We start from the raw sequence: 17,577 nt of genomic DNA, 5'->3' as shown, positions 1-17,577 counted from the left end.
TAAATAATGTTATAAATTTAAGAAAATGGGTTATTCGTTTGGCTCTGCTACCCGACCATTTTAGCGAATTTCCCATATAGGGAATAAGCTATTACCGTAGGTCTCATGGTAAGACCTTGACCCGGGACCGATTTACTTTTTCGTTTTGAGGTCCCCAGAGGCCAAAAACACCATCCGTTCAAATTCATATATATATATATATTTATATATATATATATATTTATATACTGTATGTGTCCGTTAGCGCGATAACTCGAGCAAAATTGACCCGATTTCGATGAAATTTGGTACAAACGTGTAAACCTACATTTATTCGAACGAGTTCGCGAACCAGCATAATCGGACCATGGGATCAGGGGTTTATGGGGGGTTTTATGGGGTAAAAATGGGTTTTTCTCGTTTTTGCCCCTAAAAACTTTAAATTTCTAAATTTCTCTCTAGACCATTTTGAAGAGCTTAAAAAAACAAATAATTTAGTATATTGAAGTTTTTTTGAATGTTCATTGACTACGGAGAAAATTCAAAAAATTGTAAATTTAAAATTCCCATGTTATTCTTATGGAGAATAAATAAACTGTTCTAGTTTGCTTGTTTATGGATATATTTTAAGTAATCAAATTTGGCAATTTGGCTTATTTCATACTAAGCTATCAATATTTCAATTGAAAAAAACACATCTCAACATCTTCCCCGTAGCAGCAAACCTAACTACTCACTAAAATTAATGTTATTTAAACGAGGTGTTAGCCCGTCCTACGTACGGAAATTCAGTAGTCAGTTAAAATCGTGTACAATTCAGATCAGCTAGTTTACACATGTAAAGACAAAGTTTCTTGCAGTTTTAATGTGAAAAATCATCTTGTAAACAAATGTTGTGTGACCAAATATGTTTTATTCCATCATAGGCCTATACGATATGCATTTTAAATCCGATAATTTTACAATAAAACAGCAATTCTGCAATTTTTACGATGTGAAAAGCGTTGAAGTGAGATTTGCAGCCGATTCGCAAATTTTATTTTATTTTCGAGATTTTATTGGATAATATCCAATAAAATTCACAGTACACATAATTTAACTTTGATGTTCTAACATCAAAACTAATCGTCACACCTATCCTTTATATCAATTTCATTAATTGCTAAATAAATAAGCGTAAAAAAAGAAAAGTAAAAACAATAACAGTTTGTTTTGAAACAGCTGTTTGGTTCAAATAACATTCATTTGAAAAAAAGTACTGGTTACATGTAGCAGTAATATAAAAAGTAAACACGCTAGTAAAGCTAATGACATAATTGTCAATGTTTATTATCAATACCTTTATCAGTTCTATCCTTGATAATTACCCACCCTCATTGAATAAATGTACTTCGTAATTTCCCATATTGGTTAATTTAAACTACAATATATTCATAGTTGAAATAAAAGTGATATTTTCACGTTTGGGGGCGCTGATATAGTGCACCCCCAAACGTAACCACAACTGAACACGATTTCATAAAAGGATGGTTTGTCTAATTGCAGTATCCTAGGTCAATGTTGACGTTGTGTTGTAACGTTTTGTTTTATCTTACTTTATTTTACTTTAATTTGACTGACTCTACTTTACTTGCTTTGACTGTAAGGTCTATGCCTTTTAGTAAAAAATAAAAATAAAGTACTCTTATTAAATGATCACATGTAAGTTAATTGGGCTTGGGCTCTTTAATATCTCAGGGTCGTTTTATGGGTGCGTGGTGGAGCTACATATCAATAAAAAGGCAAATTGATGTTAACATTGGTTTATTAAAAGTTACTTCATTTTACAAAAAAAAATTTCGGACAAATTATGATCGAATTTATGATTAATAATCAAGCCTAACTTATATTATTTCAGGGATAGGAACAAAGAGGCTATCCTACACCTAACTTATATTACAGGGTAGGGTGACACAGAGGCTATTGAATTTATAGTTTCTTTTGTGTAATAAATGTTTTTAAGTCTCGTATTAAACTTCCTTGTTGTAGAAAAGCAGATTATTATTTCAAAGGGCGTAATTTAATCCCTACTCATTGACTTGCAGCATGTGGTGCAATTTCCTAGTGTACTTACAATTCTCTTATAATTCACTTATTTATACTGTTTCACTTTTACTATTTGAAATTATAAACATATTTTTAGTACTTCACAATCAATCACTTTTAAAAGATTAATATTAATTAAATTTCATGATAATAAATCGGAGAGCAAAGTCGCAACGCGACAGCTCTGAGCCAAGTCTGGGAAGAAAGGAGACCGATCGAGGCGTCCCCTCTCATGATTTCACGTAATGGACATCTCCGTCCCTTCCAAAACTCAGAATTTTGGTTTCATTTAATTTTCTATTTTGCTATTGGCTGAGAGCTAACCACGTGACATGGAAAAATCGTCATAGAGGTCAAAATTCATCTTTGCACCTAATCAAAACTCTATGTTTTACATATTTTTCGTCTTCCCTGTACTTTTTTTTTACTGAAAGATAGCCCCAGATACCTCAGTCATCTTGTATCTAGATATTGATTTTGTTTTGACATTTCAGGTTATGTTTATTACAATTATTATTATTATTGATTTTGATGTTAAAAACTGTTTATTATTTATTAAAAAGTGATTCTAAAACCTTTTTATTCTTGAGAAATTTCGATTTTATTGGTTATTTATTGAGTTACGACGTATTTCATGATCGGTTATTATCCATTGTGCAATGGTGACTTATTATTAATTTCGAAGTTATTACCGGCGTTTAAGTGAGTTGATTTATCGTTTAATTAAATATATATTTGTATTTACCCCTATTTTCCTTTAGATTTATTGTTTTTATGAGAATCTCAGATCATAATATGCCATCGTACTAGGCTTAGGCCAAGACTGTCTAGGCTAGTTACTTAAAATTAGTAGGCCTATAGCCTAACTAATTCTTTTCCTTTTTCAATTACATAGCCTAAACAAATCCTTTGTAACTCTGGGTGTTATCATCATAAGACCCGTTACAGATTTCAATCTATGTCATCCATCTGTTTATCTTTGTATAAAACCCGGCTGAGGTTGTGGTGGTAATTTAAAATCGTGATTTCTGATTATTCTTGATCTTCTTTTTATGACATCAATATTTCCGGGCCTAATCCAAACAAAGTTAAAGCAGACAAACATTAATTGTAAACAAAAAGCTACTATGAAGAATTAAAACTTGTAAGCATTGTTATTTTCCTAATCTTTCCTCGAAAAGTGTAGCAGTAAAATAATTTGCATTTATCCTTTTTTATTAAGACTCGTGTACAGAGCCTCGATTTGTACTATGGTTTAATTAATTTAGGTTAAAACTGTGGTCTAATTATCTCTACTAATCTTACTTATTTCCTATAATCAATGACAAAATAAATAAGAGTAAATAATATTATCCTCATAGTTCCATAGTTTATATTTAACCAGCTGTTAGTTAAAACTAATTATATTGCTCTAAAACAATTCGAAGATTACAAAGATTGCTTTAAAAAATAATTTGAACATCCTAGTATTTTACTATGTATATTTAATTAATCTGTCATCCTCTTACAGAAGAATTGAACATATCAATGATTAGCATTACACATAGTATAAATAAGTCAACCCTAAGTATGGCTTTACATTTTTATCCAAATGCTGAATTTGTGACACAAAAGTTAAATGATTACAGCTGTTATGTTAAGCAAATTATTAAATAAAATAACCTCATCATAGTTCTATAGAGAATTTTTATATTTAACCAGCTGTTAGTTAAAATAAATTATATTTCACTAAAACAAACAAAGATTACTTAAAAGAATAATTTGAACATCCTAGTATTTTACTATGTATATTTAAATAATCTGTCATCCTCTTATCGAAGTATTGAACGTATCAATGATTAGCATTACACATAGTATAAATAAGTCAACCCTTAGTATGTCTTTTAATCTTATCCAAATGCTGAATTTTTGTTACAAACCAAGGCCCCACTACGCTGAATGTTTACAGCTGTTATGTTAAGCAAATTATTTTATGCCAAAAGCTAGTTTAGAATCTTAGCGTCGGCTGCTAGACTTTTTAAAAATTAAAACTTAATTTCTAAAAAACTGGGACCCTAAACTAAAATTATGGCTTCGACATTCCCTAGTTCTCAAAATTATCTTTCTTTCAATACAAAAATCATGAAAATCCGTAGAATGGTTGATTCAGAATCGTGAAATAAAAAAACACTGTTTCGTTTTAATATTATAGATAGGATATAAATCTGTAAATTTTTAGGGAATATTTTAGTAGAAATCAAGCCGGGTAAATGGAAATTCGCGTAGTATGCAGGTTTGCTGCGACAGGGGTATTTATTATTGAGGTCTCAAATTAAAGGTATGCACGCACAGATTTGCCATCAAGCATCGGCGGATATTTTTCTATTATCTCACTCGGCTTATACGTAAACGGAATTGCTCCCCATGTTTTTCTAATGGGAGTTAAATTTGGTTTTCATGATTTTCTTCGTTAGGCTAAACAAATCATGTTAACAATTTAATTTTTGAGTTGTTCTAATTATTATAACGTAGTTTTCTAAAGTTATCTGTTGTGGCTGCCTAGAAATAATCGGACGTTTGTTTCTCCTTTGAAAATGTATTGATAATTATAGTAGTGGTAGTTAATTATGTTACAAGACTATGACAAATTGCCAATTATTGAGCCAACTTGGTCCCCACGCACAGGCTTCGCATATGTGGGCCCTGTCGATTTTCAGAAATTACGTTCATTCTGTATCTATTATTCTTTTGTTATGAATTGCTTTTGATTTTATTTATTTGATTTAATTTTACTATGGTATTTTTCCGGACAAACTCCATTAAACATATAGCACGGGTCGAGGTTAATTTAACAACTTAAAACTAATTCATTCAACAATAGTTTACCTGAAAACTATTTTACTAATATTTGTTTAAAGTTTTACAGAATACACTTACACATGATGCTATTGTATGTTTTTATTTATACATGATATAGGTGATATAGGTACTGGACAGCAATGCGTAGCTTTCAGCCTCCAATTAACGTCTGTAAAACTACTAAAACATCGTATTGCGGTGAAAAATATTTGCCAATCATACTCAATCGACTCGGAACACTGCAGTTCCTGATTTAATTAAGGGTATTATTAAAAAGTACTCGTGCAGTAATCAATTAAACAGGGTAACGAATTGAAGGATAGATACAACTAGACTATAATGACGCAAAATACGCGTAGGTACAACTAGACGTAGGGACTACTAGACGGAGGGACCACTAGTCGTAGAGACTACTAGTCGTAGAGACTACTAGTCGTAGGGACAACTGGTCGCATCCGTACAAGCTAGGTGATACTACTTGTCGGTGGGATACACGTCTAGTTGTACCTACGTCTACTTGTACCTACGTCTAGTTGTACCTCCTAAAAATCTGCAGGTACAACTAGTCGGGTGAGCCACCGTCTACTTGTACCTACGTCTAGTTGTACCTACGACTAGTTGTCTCTAGGCCTCGAGGTACAAGTAGACGGAGGGACAACGAGACGGAGGGACAACGAGACGTGGTCCCCTCAATTTTGCATAGATCACCCACGTGATCAGATCATAGACATGTATGATTTCGCTGTGACTGCAGAAGATGTGCGATTTTACTGCAATATGTGGGAGATCATGTACAAAAGTTATATACAAACCCTTGACAGTTAATATTAATTTTATTTAAATTAATACTTTCCAAAACAATCTGACTTGAAGTAAAATAAATTGGTCCTGCAAACCCCTCCCAATCTATGATAAAATTATTATTTGTGTAGGTGAGAGGGGCCCATGACGCCTGGTCTGGCTGGTTGTGTGTGCTGCTGGTAGGTCTAGTCACTGGTTGTGTGGCTGGTGTCATAGACATAGGAGCTACATGGATGTCAGACCTCAAGTATGGCCTGTGTCCCCAAGCGTTCTGGCTCAACGAGGAGCAATGCTGCTGGTCTTCCAATGAAACCTCGTTTGACGACAAAGGAAACTGCTCTCAGGTAGGTCTACTTACTGATCTAGAATTCAGTTTTGTCTCCTCAGTAAAAATTCTTTTCTGCATTCTGTCAAAAACACAATTGAACTATCACAAATTTTTACAAGTTTTTACAACTTTAACACGGGAATACAATGGCCTGTTCCGTAGTCAAAAGTTCCACTTACACCTAGATCAATTTTTGCACACCAAGAATAGCAAAAATAAATAGTAGATGGTTAAATAGAATATAAAAATTACCGAGAAATGTGAATGTTTCAGTGGCTTACTTGGTCAGAGCTGATAGCTGATACAAAGATTGGTGCTGGAGCCTACATCATACAGTACATCTTCTACGTGTTGTGGGCATTGCTGTTTGCTCTACTGGCCGCATCCCTAGTCAGGATGTTCGCCCCTTACGCTTGTGGCTCTGGTATTCCTGAGGTAAATAAGCCTTATTGATATTTTCAAAGGTTCGGTATATGTACTTTACTTTAATACTTCAATGCTTTAATCTTAAATGGTGACCATACAATTGTAGGTATTTTAAGCCAAGTATGAATGGAGATGAGTGTAGAATGAAGTCTTGTAGTCTTGTTAGGGACTAAGGCTGACATGTTCCTCAGACACAGCTGTTAATTAATAAACCCATAGCCAATGGCAACTAGGGGACCTACAGTTTACAGTGGAATCCGAACCACATTTTGCCTAGTAATTAACCAATTTGTCTAATTATCAGGATACTACTGCGGATTGTCGTAGTACTCACTAGTGCAAACGTTAATCCTCACCGGGGAGTATTGCATTCACAGTGCATGCCTATAAATATCCACAATCTTTGACCTCCTAGTAGCTGGATTACAGGACTTCACCACCTTCCCAGTCAATGTAATGCTACCTGTAATTCCTGGATTTAACAAAAACTAATTGATCTGTTTTAATCTGCTTAATATTGAGTTGTTTTTGCAAAAATTTCAGACATATCCAAAGTGTTGAATGGTTGTCCCACACAGAGGCAAAACTTTGATTTACTAGTAGTCTACATAATTACGTTGTTGGTTGTAGATCAAGACGATTCTGAGTGGGTTTATCATCAGAGGGTATCTGGGCAAGTGGACATTGATCATAAAGTCTGTAGGCATCATGTTGGCAGTGTCTGCCGGCCTCAGCCTGGGCAAGGAGGGCCCTATGGTGCACATCGCCTGCTGTATAGGTCAGTCAAAACTAACACCCAATTAACGTGTTTTAAGAACGTTTTGTGAGCTAAACTATAAATATTTTGTGATGGATTGGAACCCTAGATCAGAATTTAAAGTCAGTTGTCATTTTGACTTTTTTTTATATATAAAAGATCTTGAGTTTTCATGTAAACTAGTGGCTTGTAGGGACATAAGTCCCTAAAAAGCTCAAATGTAAAACAACTTTTTGCAATACCGGTATTTAAACAAACTCAGAATAACATTATCTATGTGTCAGAATAGGCATCCCTACACCATATCTTTTGTGTAAAAACCAGTTTGTTGTTCTTCTTTGTTTGCTTTTGTTGATGTCATTTTCAATAAATAATTTGAATCACTCCAGTGGTTTAACATGAAAAGGCAGCAAACATATCATTGTTTGTGAATAAATACTGGTTTTCTAAGGTAGCTTTGGTCTTGTGGTTAATGAGGATAAATAAAAGCTTCCCTGTTTGGAATTTTAAAAATTCATTGGAGGTTCGCCTTCAGATGAATTGAAGACGCCTGCAATTTCATCTGCAGTAGCTTATTATACCTACGACGATCCATATTTATCCTGTCTACAAACCTAAGTTCTAATTCACTGTCACCTTGTACAACCATTTCTTCCATTTTCCTTCTACAACCGAAGCTCTTTTGTAAATTTGTGCAAATGGATTTTCTAATAGAATTTCAGCTAGTTTTGACAATATTTCAGGTTTTAAGTCACTATTTTCTCGATGCCTTTGACGAATTTCTGTTGCTGTTGATGTGTCAATAATGTACAATTGGCCATACACGGGGTCTTCATCATGTTGAGGCAGCAAATCTGAGATTGAACAATAAATCTGTCCTTGAATTTTGAAACAGTATGGTCCTGGAATATCTTTCTTACTGGCTGAAAAAATAAGCAAAAGCCATCGCACTGTTGCATTGTCGAATGAATTTATACAGTTGTGGGCTCTCTTCAAACAAACTTTTAAGTTCTACATTAGTTTTTGACTGAGGAAGGTTAATAAGTCCGTTATGGCAACTAAAATGATTATTCGTTAGTTCTTCTCTAAAATGAAGAGCACTCTTGGTCCAGTAATCCTGCATCATGGATCTTTACATTTCTCTCGTCTACCATGGGTCTCCTAAAAAGGGGTTGTAACATATCTTGATTAAGTTCGTCATTATCTACTCTTGCTCTCCTACGCGCACTGTCATTCCTATGAACAGTTCCCCGCCTTTGTGGTATTCCCCTGGCGTTCATATTAATTACAGTACTTATAATGAAAAGAATATATATCCAGCAGCCTACATACCAAAAAATCTTGAATCCCTGGTGATTTTATAAAAGTATGATCGAATATGATTACTCTACGTTGTATATTCACTGCACTAAAAAAATTTACTTACGAAGGAATGCAAATCAACATCATTTAAAATAAACTTGAACATATGATTTAAAAATAAAAACAAAACAGAAGTTAGATTTAATTTCGACTCTTTGATTATTTATACAGAATATTTATTCTATGTCGTTTATTCCTTTAACACGACAATAACGTAAAAGCATGAAAAAATGAAACTCGCGTACCGGTATATGATTTAAATATAAACAAAGAATGCAGACGTTTTTCCGACTAATCTTCAATATTTCAGTTTTATTATAGTATACATTTCATAGTTGACTGGCTAAAAGTAAACCAAATGCGTGTATTGATCACTGTTTTCAAATCTGTGGCACAGCTGTTTTAATTTCAAAAGATGTAAACAAATTAAACCCCATGTTGTTTTAATGGGAAAAGTTTTATTCTGTTGCGAATTTATGGTAAAAAAATAAGAAAATGAATAGTTTTCCCTCAAAATTCACGTCAAGACCTTTAAAATAAGACCCCTCCCATCCTTCTACGGCCATCCAGTCACTCACAATTTCTTTACAAAAATTTGACTTACGGAATTATATATATAGATTTCAAATTTGTAAAAATCACCTTATAAGTTATTCCGTACTGTTTTGTTAAACCGACCACACCAGTAGGTTAGGTTAGTAACAAAACATTTTAAATGAAAGTCAATTTTTAAATTTACAACTTAACTTTTTGTGGTGGATAGAACAGCAAAACCCTGGTGTGGTCAGTATAACAAAAGAGTATGCCTACCAACTACTATTCTTACATTATTGCCAGCATAATCAACTTCAGTTCAGTCAAACCCTTTTGTGTGTGCTTAGCATACTTATACATAGTGCTGTTACATTTTCAAGTAGGTTTACATTATATTATTTTTTACTCTATTTACAGGTAACATTTTATCCTATCTCTTCCCAAAGTATGGGAAAAATGAAGCTAAAAAACGAGAGATTTTGTCAGCTGCCGCTGCAGCTGGGGTGTCTGTTGCTTTCGGAGCTCCGATTGGAGGAGTGCTTTTCAGTCTTGAAGAAGTAAGTTGAACATTTGTTTGAGGCAATTAATAACTGAGTGTTAATTATCCTTACACTGGTGATAAAGGAAGGTTAAAATCAAATAATGTGTTGAACTCATGTTTTTATAATAAAGGGATCTATACAAAAAAGGAAAATATTTTATAGTTATATACAAGATGAAACAGTCTGTCTCAGTAAATTGAGCTCTTGTTTGTCAATGTCATTTTAATTTGTTGACATAGGCACTGTTTGGAATAAATAATTGGTTTAATTTTCCAATCTGCTACCAAAAACTTGTTTGTCTCATTTTGATATGGATTTTCCACCTGTCCATTCAATTAATTTTTACACAACCTCAAATATGTATTTATCACAAAATCTGTTTGTACATAGATATATTTTCAAGCACCATGTTAAATATAATTTGCATTTGTATTCCCTGATTCATATTTTCAATAATAGGCCTAGTAATATCTCAATTTGTAAAGGTTATCATAATTTTACTAATCAAACCTCATCATTAAATCTACTGGTTTAATAAATTGTTATGCACATAGAACCACAACAATTATGTAGGCCTAGCGATGGCTTGGGGTGTGTGTGTGAGTGTGTAATTTGGAAATGTGTGATACTTCTGAGACTAACTTAAGCTTGCTGAATCTGCTACCAAATAATTTACATGAAAGACGTGTTGGGGACCAGAGGACGGAGATCTTTTACCCAGACCGGAAGCTAGCTAGCCAGCTTTGGTTGACCTTAATAGAATTAATTTACTGTTTTATCCTTCCAAAAAACCGGTGACCTAGAAAATGACAATGTGCGAGATAATTTGGTTGGAAATGAACTAGGGTACCTAAATCGAAAACTCAGATAAACTGTGGAAGCCTACTGGGAAAAATGTGTTCCTTTTTTCATGTTGGAAATGGTCTAGGCTGAAGGCCTCAACTGGCAATTATTTAATTCCTATAGTCCTTGCCACCCTAACTTGAGGCAGCACAAGACCGTACGCCGTATAGCTAGTGCGGCCTTGGGCTGCCTCAAGTTAGGGTGGCAAGGAGTATACATAACCAATGTCGGGGCGACCCTTGGAGGTCTCCCCCTTTGGTTTGCTAACTAGCCTTGGTATCTAAACCTATAATTAACATAAATAAATACTCATCCATTTTCTGAAGGATTCTTTCTAGACGATTAGATTGTGTGTTCAACGTTTTCCGAGGAGTAGAGAAGTGGGGAGAGAATCGGTGGGGGGAAGCATTTGCGGTGGGCTGACGAGCTCAACATGAAGCCCTGACTCGCAAACTGCTGACACTATACAAAATATAGCGTGCCGCTATGCGTCACAGTTAAACAATCATAAATTGTAAAATATCCTATATATCATATTCAATGAAACCCTATTCAATGAGTGTGTGTTTTTTTACAATGTATAGTAGGTTAAAGTTATTCTTTATTAATGTAGAATATTATAGAGCTGTCATAGTACATTTTGAAATCTTTTCAGTGTACCGTCTTAAAGTGAGGTTGTTTATAAATAGATATAAATAAATGACATAAATGTTATGCATATAAAAAAAAATCAAAGAGCTACCTAAATTATAGGCAGTAAGCAATTGATGCCTAGGTATTGACTATGAGCTCCATAATGTAAAGCTCTATGGCAACAATCTGATAACTGAGCCAAGTCTGTTGCTTCCGAGGAAGTTGTGGGGTTAAATGTAAAAAATCTATTCCCATCTGGAAAGGAGTTGCTTATGAAATCCTACTGTCCCTCGAAGTCAGCTTCCATCAACATTGTGGATGTTTGTAGTAGTGAAGTGCTTTAAGTGAGGCTATTAAGCCTCATAGGCTATAGATTTGATTGTACATGCGAATTTTATGTGATATAAAAAAAAACCACTCATTCTCTGCAGGTGAGTTACTACTTTCCTCTGAAGACTCTGTGGAGATCCTTCTTCTGTGCTCTGGTCGCCGCTTTTGTCCTTCGTTCCATCAACCCCTTCGGCAACGAGCATTCTGTGTTGTTCTACGTTGAATACAACAAGCCGTTCATGTTCTTTGAACTGGTTCCTTTCGTGGGCTTAGGAGTTATTGGTGTAAGTAATAACAGTTTTTTTTTACAGTATCTGTAATATTGAAGATTTTTAGGGTTATCAAATGTTTGTTACAAGTTTATTGTTTGATTTTAACTGAGGGGTGTAAGCTCCACACAGAAATGGGTGTAATTTTAAAAATACAGTGTATATGAAAGTTCAAGAACAATTTTTCCTAAATGAATGAGTTTATTATTCTTTTTGTGATTAAAACTGTAGCATTACGGCTCTTGCCTATAAGCTCAAAAGATTAAGCACCAGTCAGAAAATGAAGGTTTAGCCGAGCTTTTGCGAAGATCGTGCGATTGAAAAGCTCCTGCTTTTTCGCAATTGTGGATGACGTCTATAACGTTTCTATAATCGCAAGACACGATGGCGATGTCTAGATGACCGGAGGAGATATCAAGGATTCTGCCGTGATTCTGAACATCTGCCGCACTTGTGTAGAAACCAACATTTTTTTTGTGTGATCGCCACAAAATCCTGAACATTTCACTTGGCTGTATAGATAACATCACTGTCCTCCCCACCCCCCCCCCCCCCCCTCCTACCCCATTCGGGGCAAAATATGGAACATATCTTGTGGTCGCAGAAACATCATTAGTCGTATTACACAATCACAGCCAAATCCTGAATATCTTCTGCAGTAACAGGAAAATAATCATTGCGGCAAAATCCTGGAAATCTCCTGTGGTCGTGGAAAATACATCATTGTCTCCCAAAATCACAGAAAATGTATCCTCATCTACAGCAGTCAGGGCAGAAGTGTGAAATTTTCTTTATCACTATCTTGGCTGATCGTAAAAGCTTGTCTTGAGGTTGATTTTCTGACTTGGCATTCGATCTCAAACTTTTAGGCTGGGCTCGGCTCAGCTCAAAAAATCAAGCGGCTTGCACACCATTTTTATCTATTACCTCTTGATTGTTTCAGGTAATCTAGCTTAAATCTATTCCTTTTAAAAATAATGTTAACCAGCCAAACTGCTTTCGTGTGAATTAAAATTTAATATAGTTATTTGTGTAACTAGTGGTGAAAGTGGCACTTTGCTGCACACGAGAGCAATGTTTACGCACAAGCCGCAGGTGAGTGCGGAATGATCTCGAGTGCAGCAAAGGCCTTTTTCACTCGTGTTACACATTATATTTTTCCTACAGTCACTATAAATCATATAAACAATTAGTCTTTCAAACACTATACAACACGTTTTTAGATTCAGCTGGCAACACAAATGGTGCCCTTAGAGAAAGTAGTACCCGCGGTCCGTATCACTTTGCTATTTTTCCTCGGCAAGAAATGTGCTCCGCGTTTCGAGAATATAGTTCCGTATGTTTTTGTAATTTAAAGTGGTTTCCGCGCCTAAAAAAATGCTTTAAATGTATTTTTTTGTTTATTAAGATCGTAGGAATGTTTTAAAAACGTTTAAAAGAAAAGTCCAGGAAGTTCAGAAATACCGAAACTATAAACACGAAATGACAGGTTAAATCGTAGTTATAATAGTCAATCAGCTGCTCATAGTATTATTATCTTTGAGTGTTGCCAACCTATTTCCGAGCGTACACGGTTTACGTGCATAATAGAACCACGCTGTTTTGTGTTGTTTCGTTGGAATCCTGATGTGCGGCAAAGTATAAACCGTACGGCAAAGTATAAACCGTACGGCAAAGTATAAACCGTACGGCAAAGTATAAACCGTACGGCAAAGTATAAATATGCAGCAATTAGCAGCTTTCTGTACTATAAACAGTACAAGGAAGCCAACTTTGTCGGGTGACTGTAGGAAAAAATAGTTTTTCAATATTGAAGTACAGTATGTCTACTCCTGCTTACTTTAGTCATATTTCAATTTGTAACTGTGATGTCATAATTTTCTCCAGGGTGTGATAGCCACCATATTCATCAAGGCCAACCTGTACTGGTGCCGGTACCGCAAGGTGTCTAGGCTGGGCCAGTACCCAGTGACGGAGGTGTTGATAGTGACGGCCATCACAGCTGTTGTTGGCTACCTTAATAGATTCACACGCATGAGCACCAGTCAGCTGATACTGCTGTTGTTCAGTCAGTGCGGGGTGGGTGACTCTTACGGCCTCTGGTGAGTCAAATACCACAGATCACATGTAAATGTTGTGGGAAGGGTGCTACAGGAGAATAGTATTAGACAATTTGTGGGACCGGTATATCAACATCAACTGAATTATCTTTATTATCCTACGAGTTAGTAGGCTTACCAGAATGGGGAAGAGTTTATTCTGGTTTATAATATATAATATCTGGAGTTTATAATATAATATAATTTATTATATTATCTTTTTTTAGCCAGTGCTCGTTCAAGCAAACCACTGAAATGTTAGAATCAGATAGTATTATTTCTAAATCATTCTTTTTGTTTACTATGCCACCTATTTTGGCTAATGAACAATTTGGTTTTAGAAAGGGCTTAAGCACAATGAAAGCTTTATCAGATTTTATTAGTGAGGTTTCATGGGCTTTGGATGGGTCACAGAGCACAATGGGAGTGTTTTGTGACCTATCCAAGGCATTTGACTGTGTCAACCATGATATACTTTTAAAAAAGCTAAAAATTTATAACTTTTCAAAAGAATCTCAAATCGATTTCAAAGAACAGTAATTTTTAAAAATAATGAAAAATCAATATCAGAATGGGAAAGAATTACAGTTGGTGTTCCCCAAGGGTCAATTCTCGGACCTTTACTCTTTATTTTATATATAAATGACTTGCCTAAAAATGTTTCCAACAACCTTGTTTTATATGCCAACGATACAACTGCAGTTGTCAAATCTAAAAATGATTCAGAACTATCTCTCAAAGTTAAACAAGCCCTATCGGAATTGGAACGGTGGTTCAATATTAACGGTTTAAAAATGAATCAAAATAAAACCCAATTGGTAAAGTTTTGTACTGCTCAGGCAAGAGAGTTTAGTGACCAAAATTTATGTGTTCAAGATGATGCAAAATTTCTGGGATTGTACGTAGACTCAAATTTAAATTGGAATAAAAGCATTGAACATTTGATTAGTAGACTGAATTCGGCATGTTATCAAATGATATGTTTAAGAAACACAATTGACTTAAAAACTCGTTTGATGTTATATTATGCATACTTCTATTCTATTCTTCAGTATGGAATTGAATTCTGGGGCTTTGCATCAAACATAGATTTAATTTTTAAGATACAGAAAAGGTTTTTAAGAATAATGATATTTGCTCCTTGGAGAACATCATGTAAACCTATTTTTAAAGAATTAGGGATAATGACTGTTCCGAGTTTAACCATTTTTAAAACACTTTTGATGGTGGAGGGAAATTTTGAAAAATTATCTAGTGAAAATGTCAAGCATAAGTACGATACTAGGTTTAAATATAATTTTCAATATCCGCGGCACCGTCTTTCATTAGTAGAAAAAACTCCGACATACATGGGCAAAAAGTTTTTTAATAAATTGTCCCAAGAGCTCAAAAACAGAATACAGTCTAAGCATTTCAAGAGCAGCCTTACTAATTTTCTTTTAAGGAAAACATATAATAGTATAGATGAGTTTTTATGTGATCAAGATGTGTAATTATTTGGTATTTTAAATGCAATGTTTAAGTTTATCTATTTTGTCTACAACAATTATTTCTATTTTCATAGCGTTAGTTTATTTTATTCTTTTACTAGCAGAGTAACCGTCCTTCGTACGGGGTTGGCTTATAAGTTAAAAATGCTTAAATTGCAGTTATACTCAAGCTTTGCGTTTGCAATGGGAGAGGACAAAGTTTGATAAGATTTGCTTCTTTGAATTTACGGTATACTATGGTACTAGTGTACCTGTTGCTCGAATTCGAGCAATTGTGAAGCATTACAGGCGAAGATTATGGAAATACTCACGATCTACGCAACAGTTAGATATAATCAAAATCTTTTGTAAATATCTTAAATCTTTTTTCAAAAAGCTGATCTTGTTAGCGAATTTCCCATATAGGGAATAAGCTATTACCGTAGTACTCATGGTAAGACCTGGACGCGGGACCGATTTTTTTTTTCGTTTTGAGGTCCCTAGAGGCCAAAAACACCATTCGTTCAAATTCATATATATATATATATTTATATATATATATTTATATATATATATATATGTGTCCGTTAGCACGATAACTCGAGCAAAAATGATCCGATTTTGATTAAATTTGGTACAAACGTGTAAACCTACGCTTATTTGAACGAGTTCGCGATCCAGCATGATCGGACCATGGGAACGGGGGTTTATGGGGGGTTTTATGGGGTAAAAATAGGTTTTTCCCATTTTTGACTCAAAAAACATAAAATTTTGCAATTTCTTTCTATACCATTTTGTAGAGCTTAAAAAAACAAATAATTTAGTATATTGAAGCGTTATTATGCGCCTAATGGTTACGGAGAAAATTTCAAAAAATTGTAAATTTAAAATTCCCATGTTATTCTTATGGAGAATAAGTAAACTGTTGTAGTTTGCTTGTTTATGAACATATTTTGATCAAATTTGGAAAATGTTTTTATTTCTTACTAACTATTAACATTTTATAAAAAAAAAAAAAAAAACAGTTTTACCCTTCCTGATGCAGCAAACCTAAGTACTTTTTAAACTAATTCTATTTAAATCGGGAATAAATGTTATATTTTTAAGTAGACATTTCAGTGTAAATCCAATGAGTCAAATGGAAATTCGCTTAGTCTGCAGGTTTGCTGCGGCGGGGGTATTTTTTAGTGTTTCTACAAATTTTTCCCTCTCATAGCCGCATTAGGTTGTCTATAATAACGATTATAAATGAAAAAAAAACATTATTTCTTTTCTTCTACTTGGTTGTGTTCTATGACTATTTTTATGTTTCCATTGTTCGCAAATCGGTTATTTCAATGATTGCTCAAGAAATGTAGCATATTGTTAATTCAGTTTTATTTTTAGCCTAGGCCTATATCAAATTGTCCAGGATTTCTCGCTTTTTTCCATTGTAATAATTTAACCAACCCAAGTTTCGTCTACAGATGCAATAGGCCAAAGAATATCACCTACGTACAATCTCCATGAAGTGGTAAAAAAAGGCAGAAACCAAGCCATACAATAGATATAAGTTAACTCCATAAGAAATAATTTTAAGAGTTACTGTGATATTAGGATTTTCCACTGATTTGGTAATAGAACATTGTATTGCAAAACATGACACGATGCAGAATAAAATCATTTTTAAAATCAGAAAAACCCATTGCAAATACTGTACTTAATTTTGAAAAATTCAATAAATCACAATTTAAATATTAACAGCTGTTTCATTAAAAAGTAGTGTAGAATTATGCATATGGTAAACAAATTTGAAGAGGCAACTTTAAATGCTTCTGGGGCAGAGCCCCAAGGGAATTTACCTCGTTCCTCTTTTGATGGCTCATCTATAGACCAAGACCTTTCTTTAGAGACCCCTACCAAGTTTCTACGCCCAGCCATTCTCTCAAATTAGCTGGGACAAAAACCCAGTTTTTCCTCCATAAGAATAACATAGGATGGGAATTCAAAGGCCTCTGGGGCAGAGCCCCAAGGGAATTTACCATTTTTCTCTTTTGATGGCTCATCTACAGACCAAGACCTTTCTTTAGACACCTCTACCGAGTTTCTACGCCCAGCCGTTCTCTCAATTTAGCTATGACAAAGAAAAACAGTTTCAAATTAATATATAGATTACACATCTACCATAGCATTATGTTCTACCACTTCACCTAAACAATAAATAAAAATAAACTATTACAAATTCACAAAAAATCACCAATTTTTCATTGTGCCATCCATTCCACTTTGACAGTTCTCATTGA

At 34.4% G+C, this 17,577-nt stretch overlaps 1 protein-coding gene across 1 annotated transcript in view; it reads left to right on the top strand.

The window, feature by feature from the left end:
* Positions 1-17,577, top strand: part of LOC128994468 (H(+)/Cl(-) exchange transporter 5-like) — a 60,391-nt gene that overhangs the window by 29,699 nt on the left and 13,115 nt on the right. Inside the window, exons 6-11 of the mRNA XM_054419043.1 lie at positions 5,835-6,047; positions 6,305-6,466; positions 7,088-7,235; positions 9,528-9,667; positions 11,560-11,742; positions 13,615-13,829. Of these exons, the coding sequence (XP_054275018.1) occupies positions 5,835-6,047; positions 6,305-6,466; positions 7,088-7,235; positions 9,528-9,667; positions 11,560-11,742; positions 13,615-13,829 (1,061 nt within the window). The remainder of the gene's footprint in view (positions 1-5,834; positions 6,048-6,304; positions 6,467-7,087; positions 7,236-9,527; positions 9,668-11,559; positions 11,743-13,614; positions 13,830-17,577) is intronic.

Source organism: Macrosteles quadrilineatus, unplaced genomic scaffold (genome assembly GCF_028750875.1).
Source record: "Macrosteles quadrilineatus isolate MER2022 unplaced genomic scaffold, UCM_ALF_1.0 Scaffold_5__1_contigs__length_97177068, whole genome shotgun sequence".
In the NCBI taxonomy this organism is placed as follows: Eukaryota; Metazoa; Arthropoda; class Insecta; order Hemiptera; family Cicadellidae; genus Macrosteles; species Macrosteles quadrilineatus.
The sequence above is the reverse complement of the archived record's forward strand: the minus strand, read 5'-3'. Positions and strand labels throughout refer to the sequence as shown.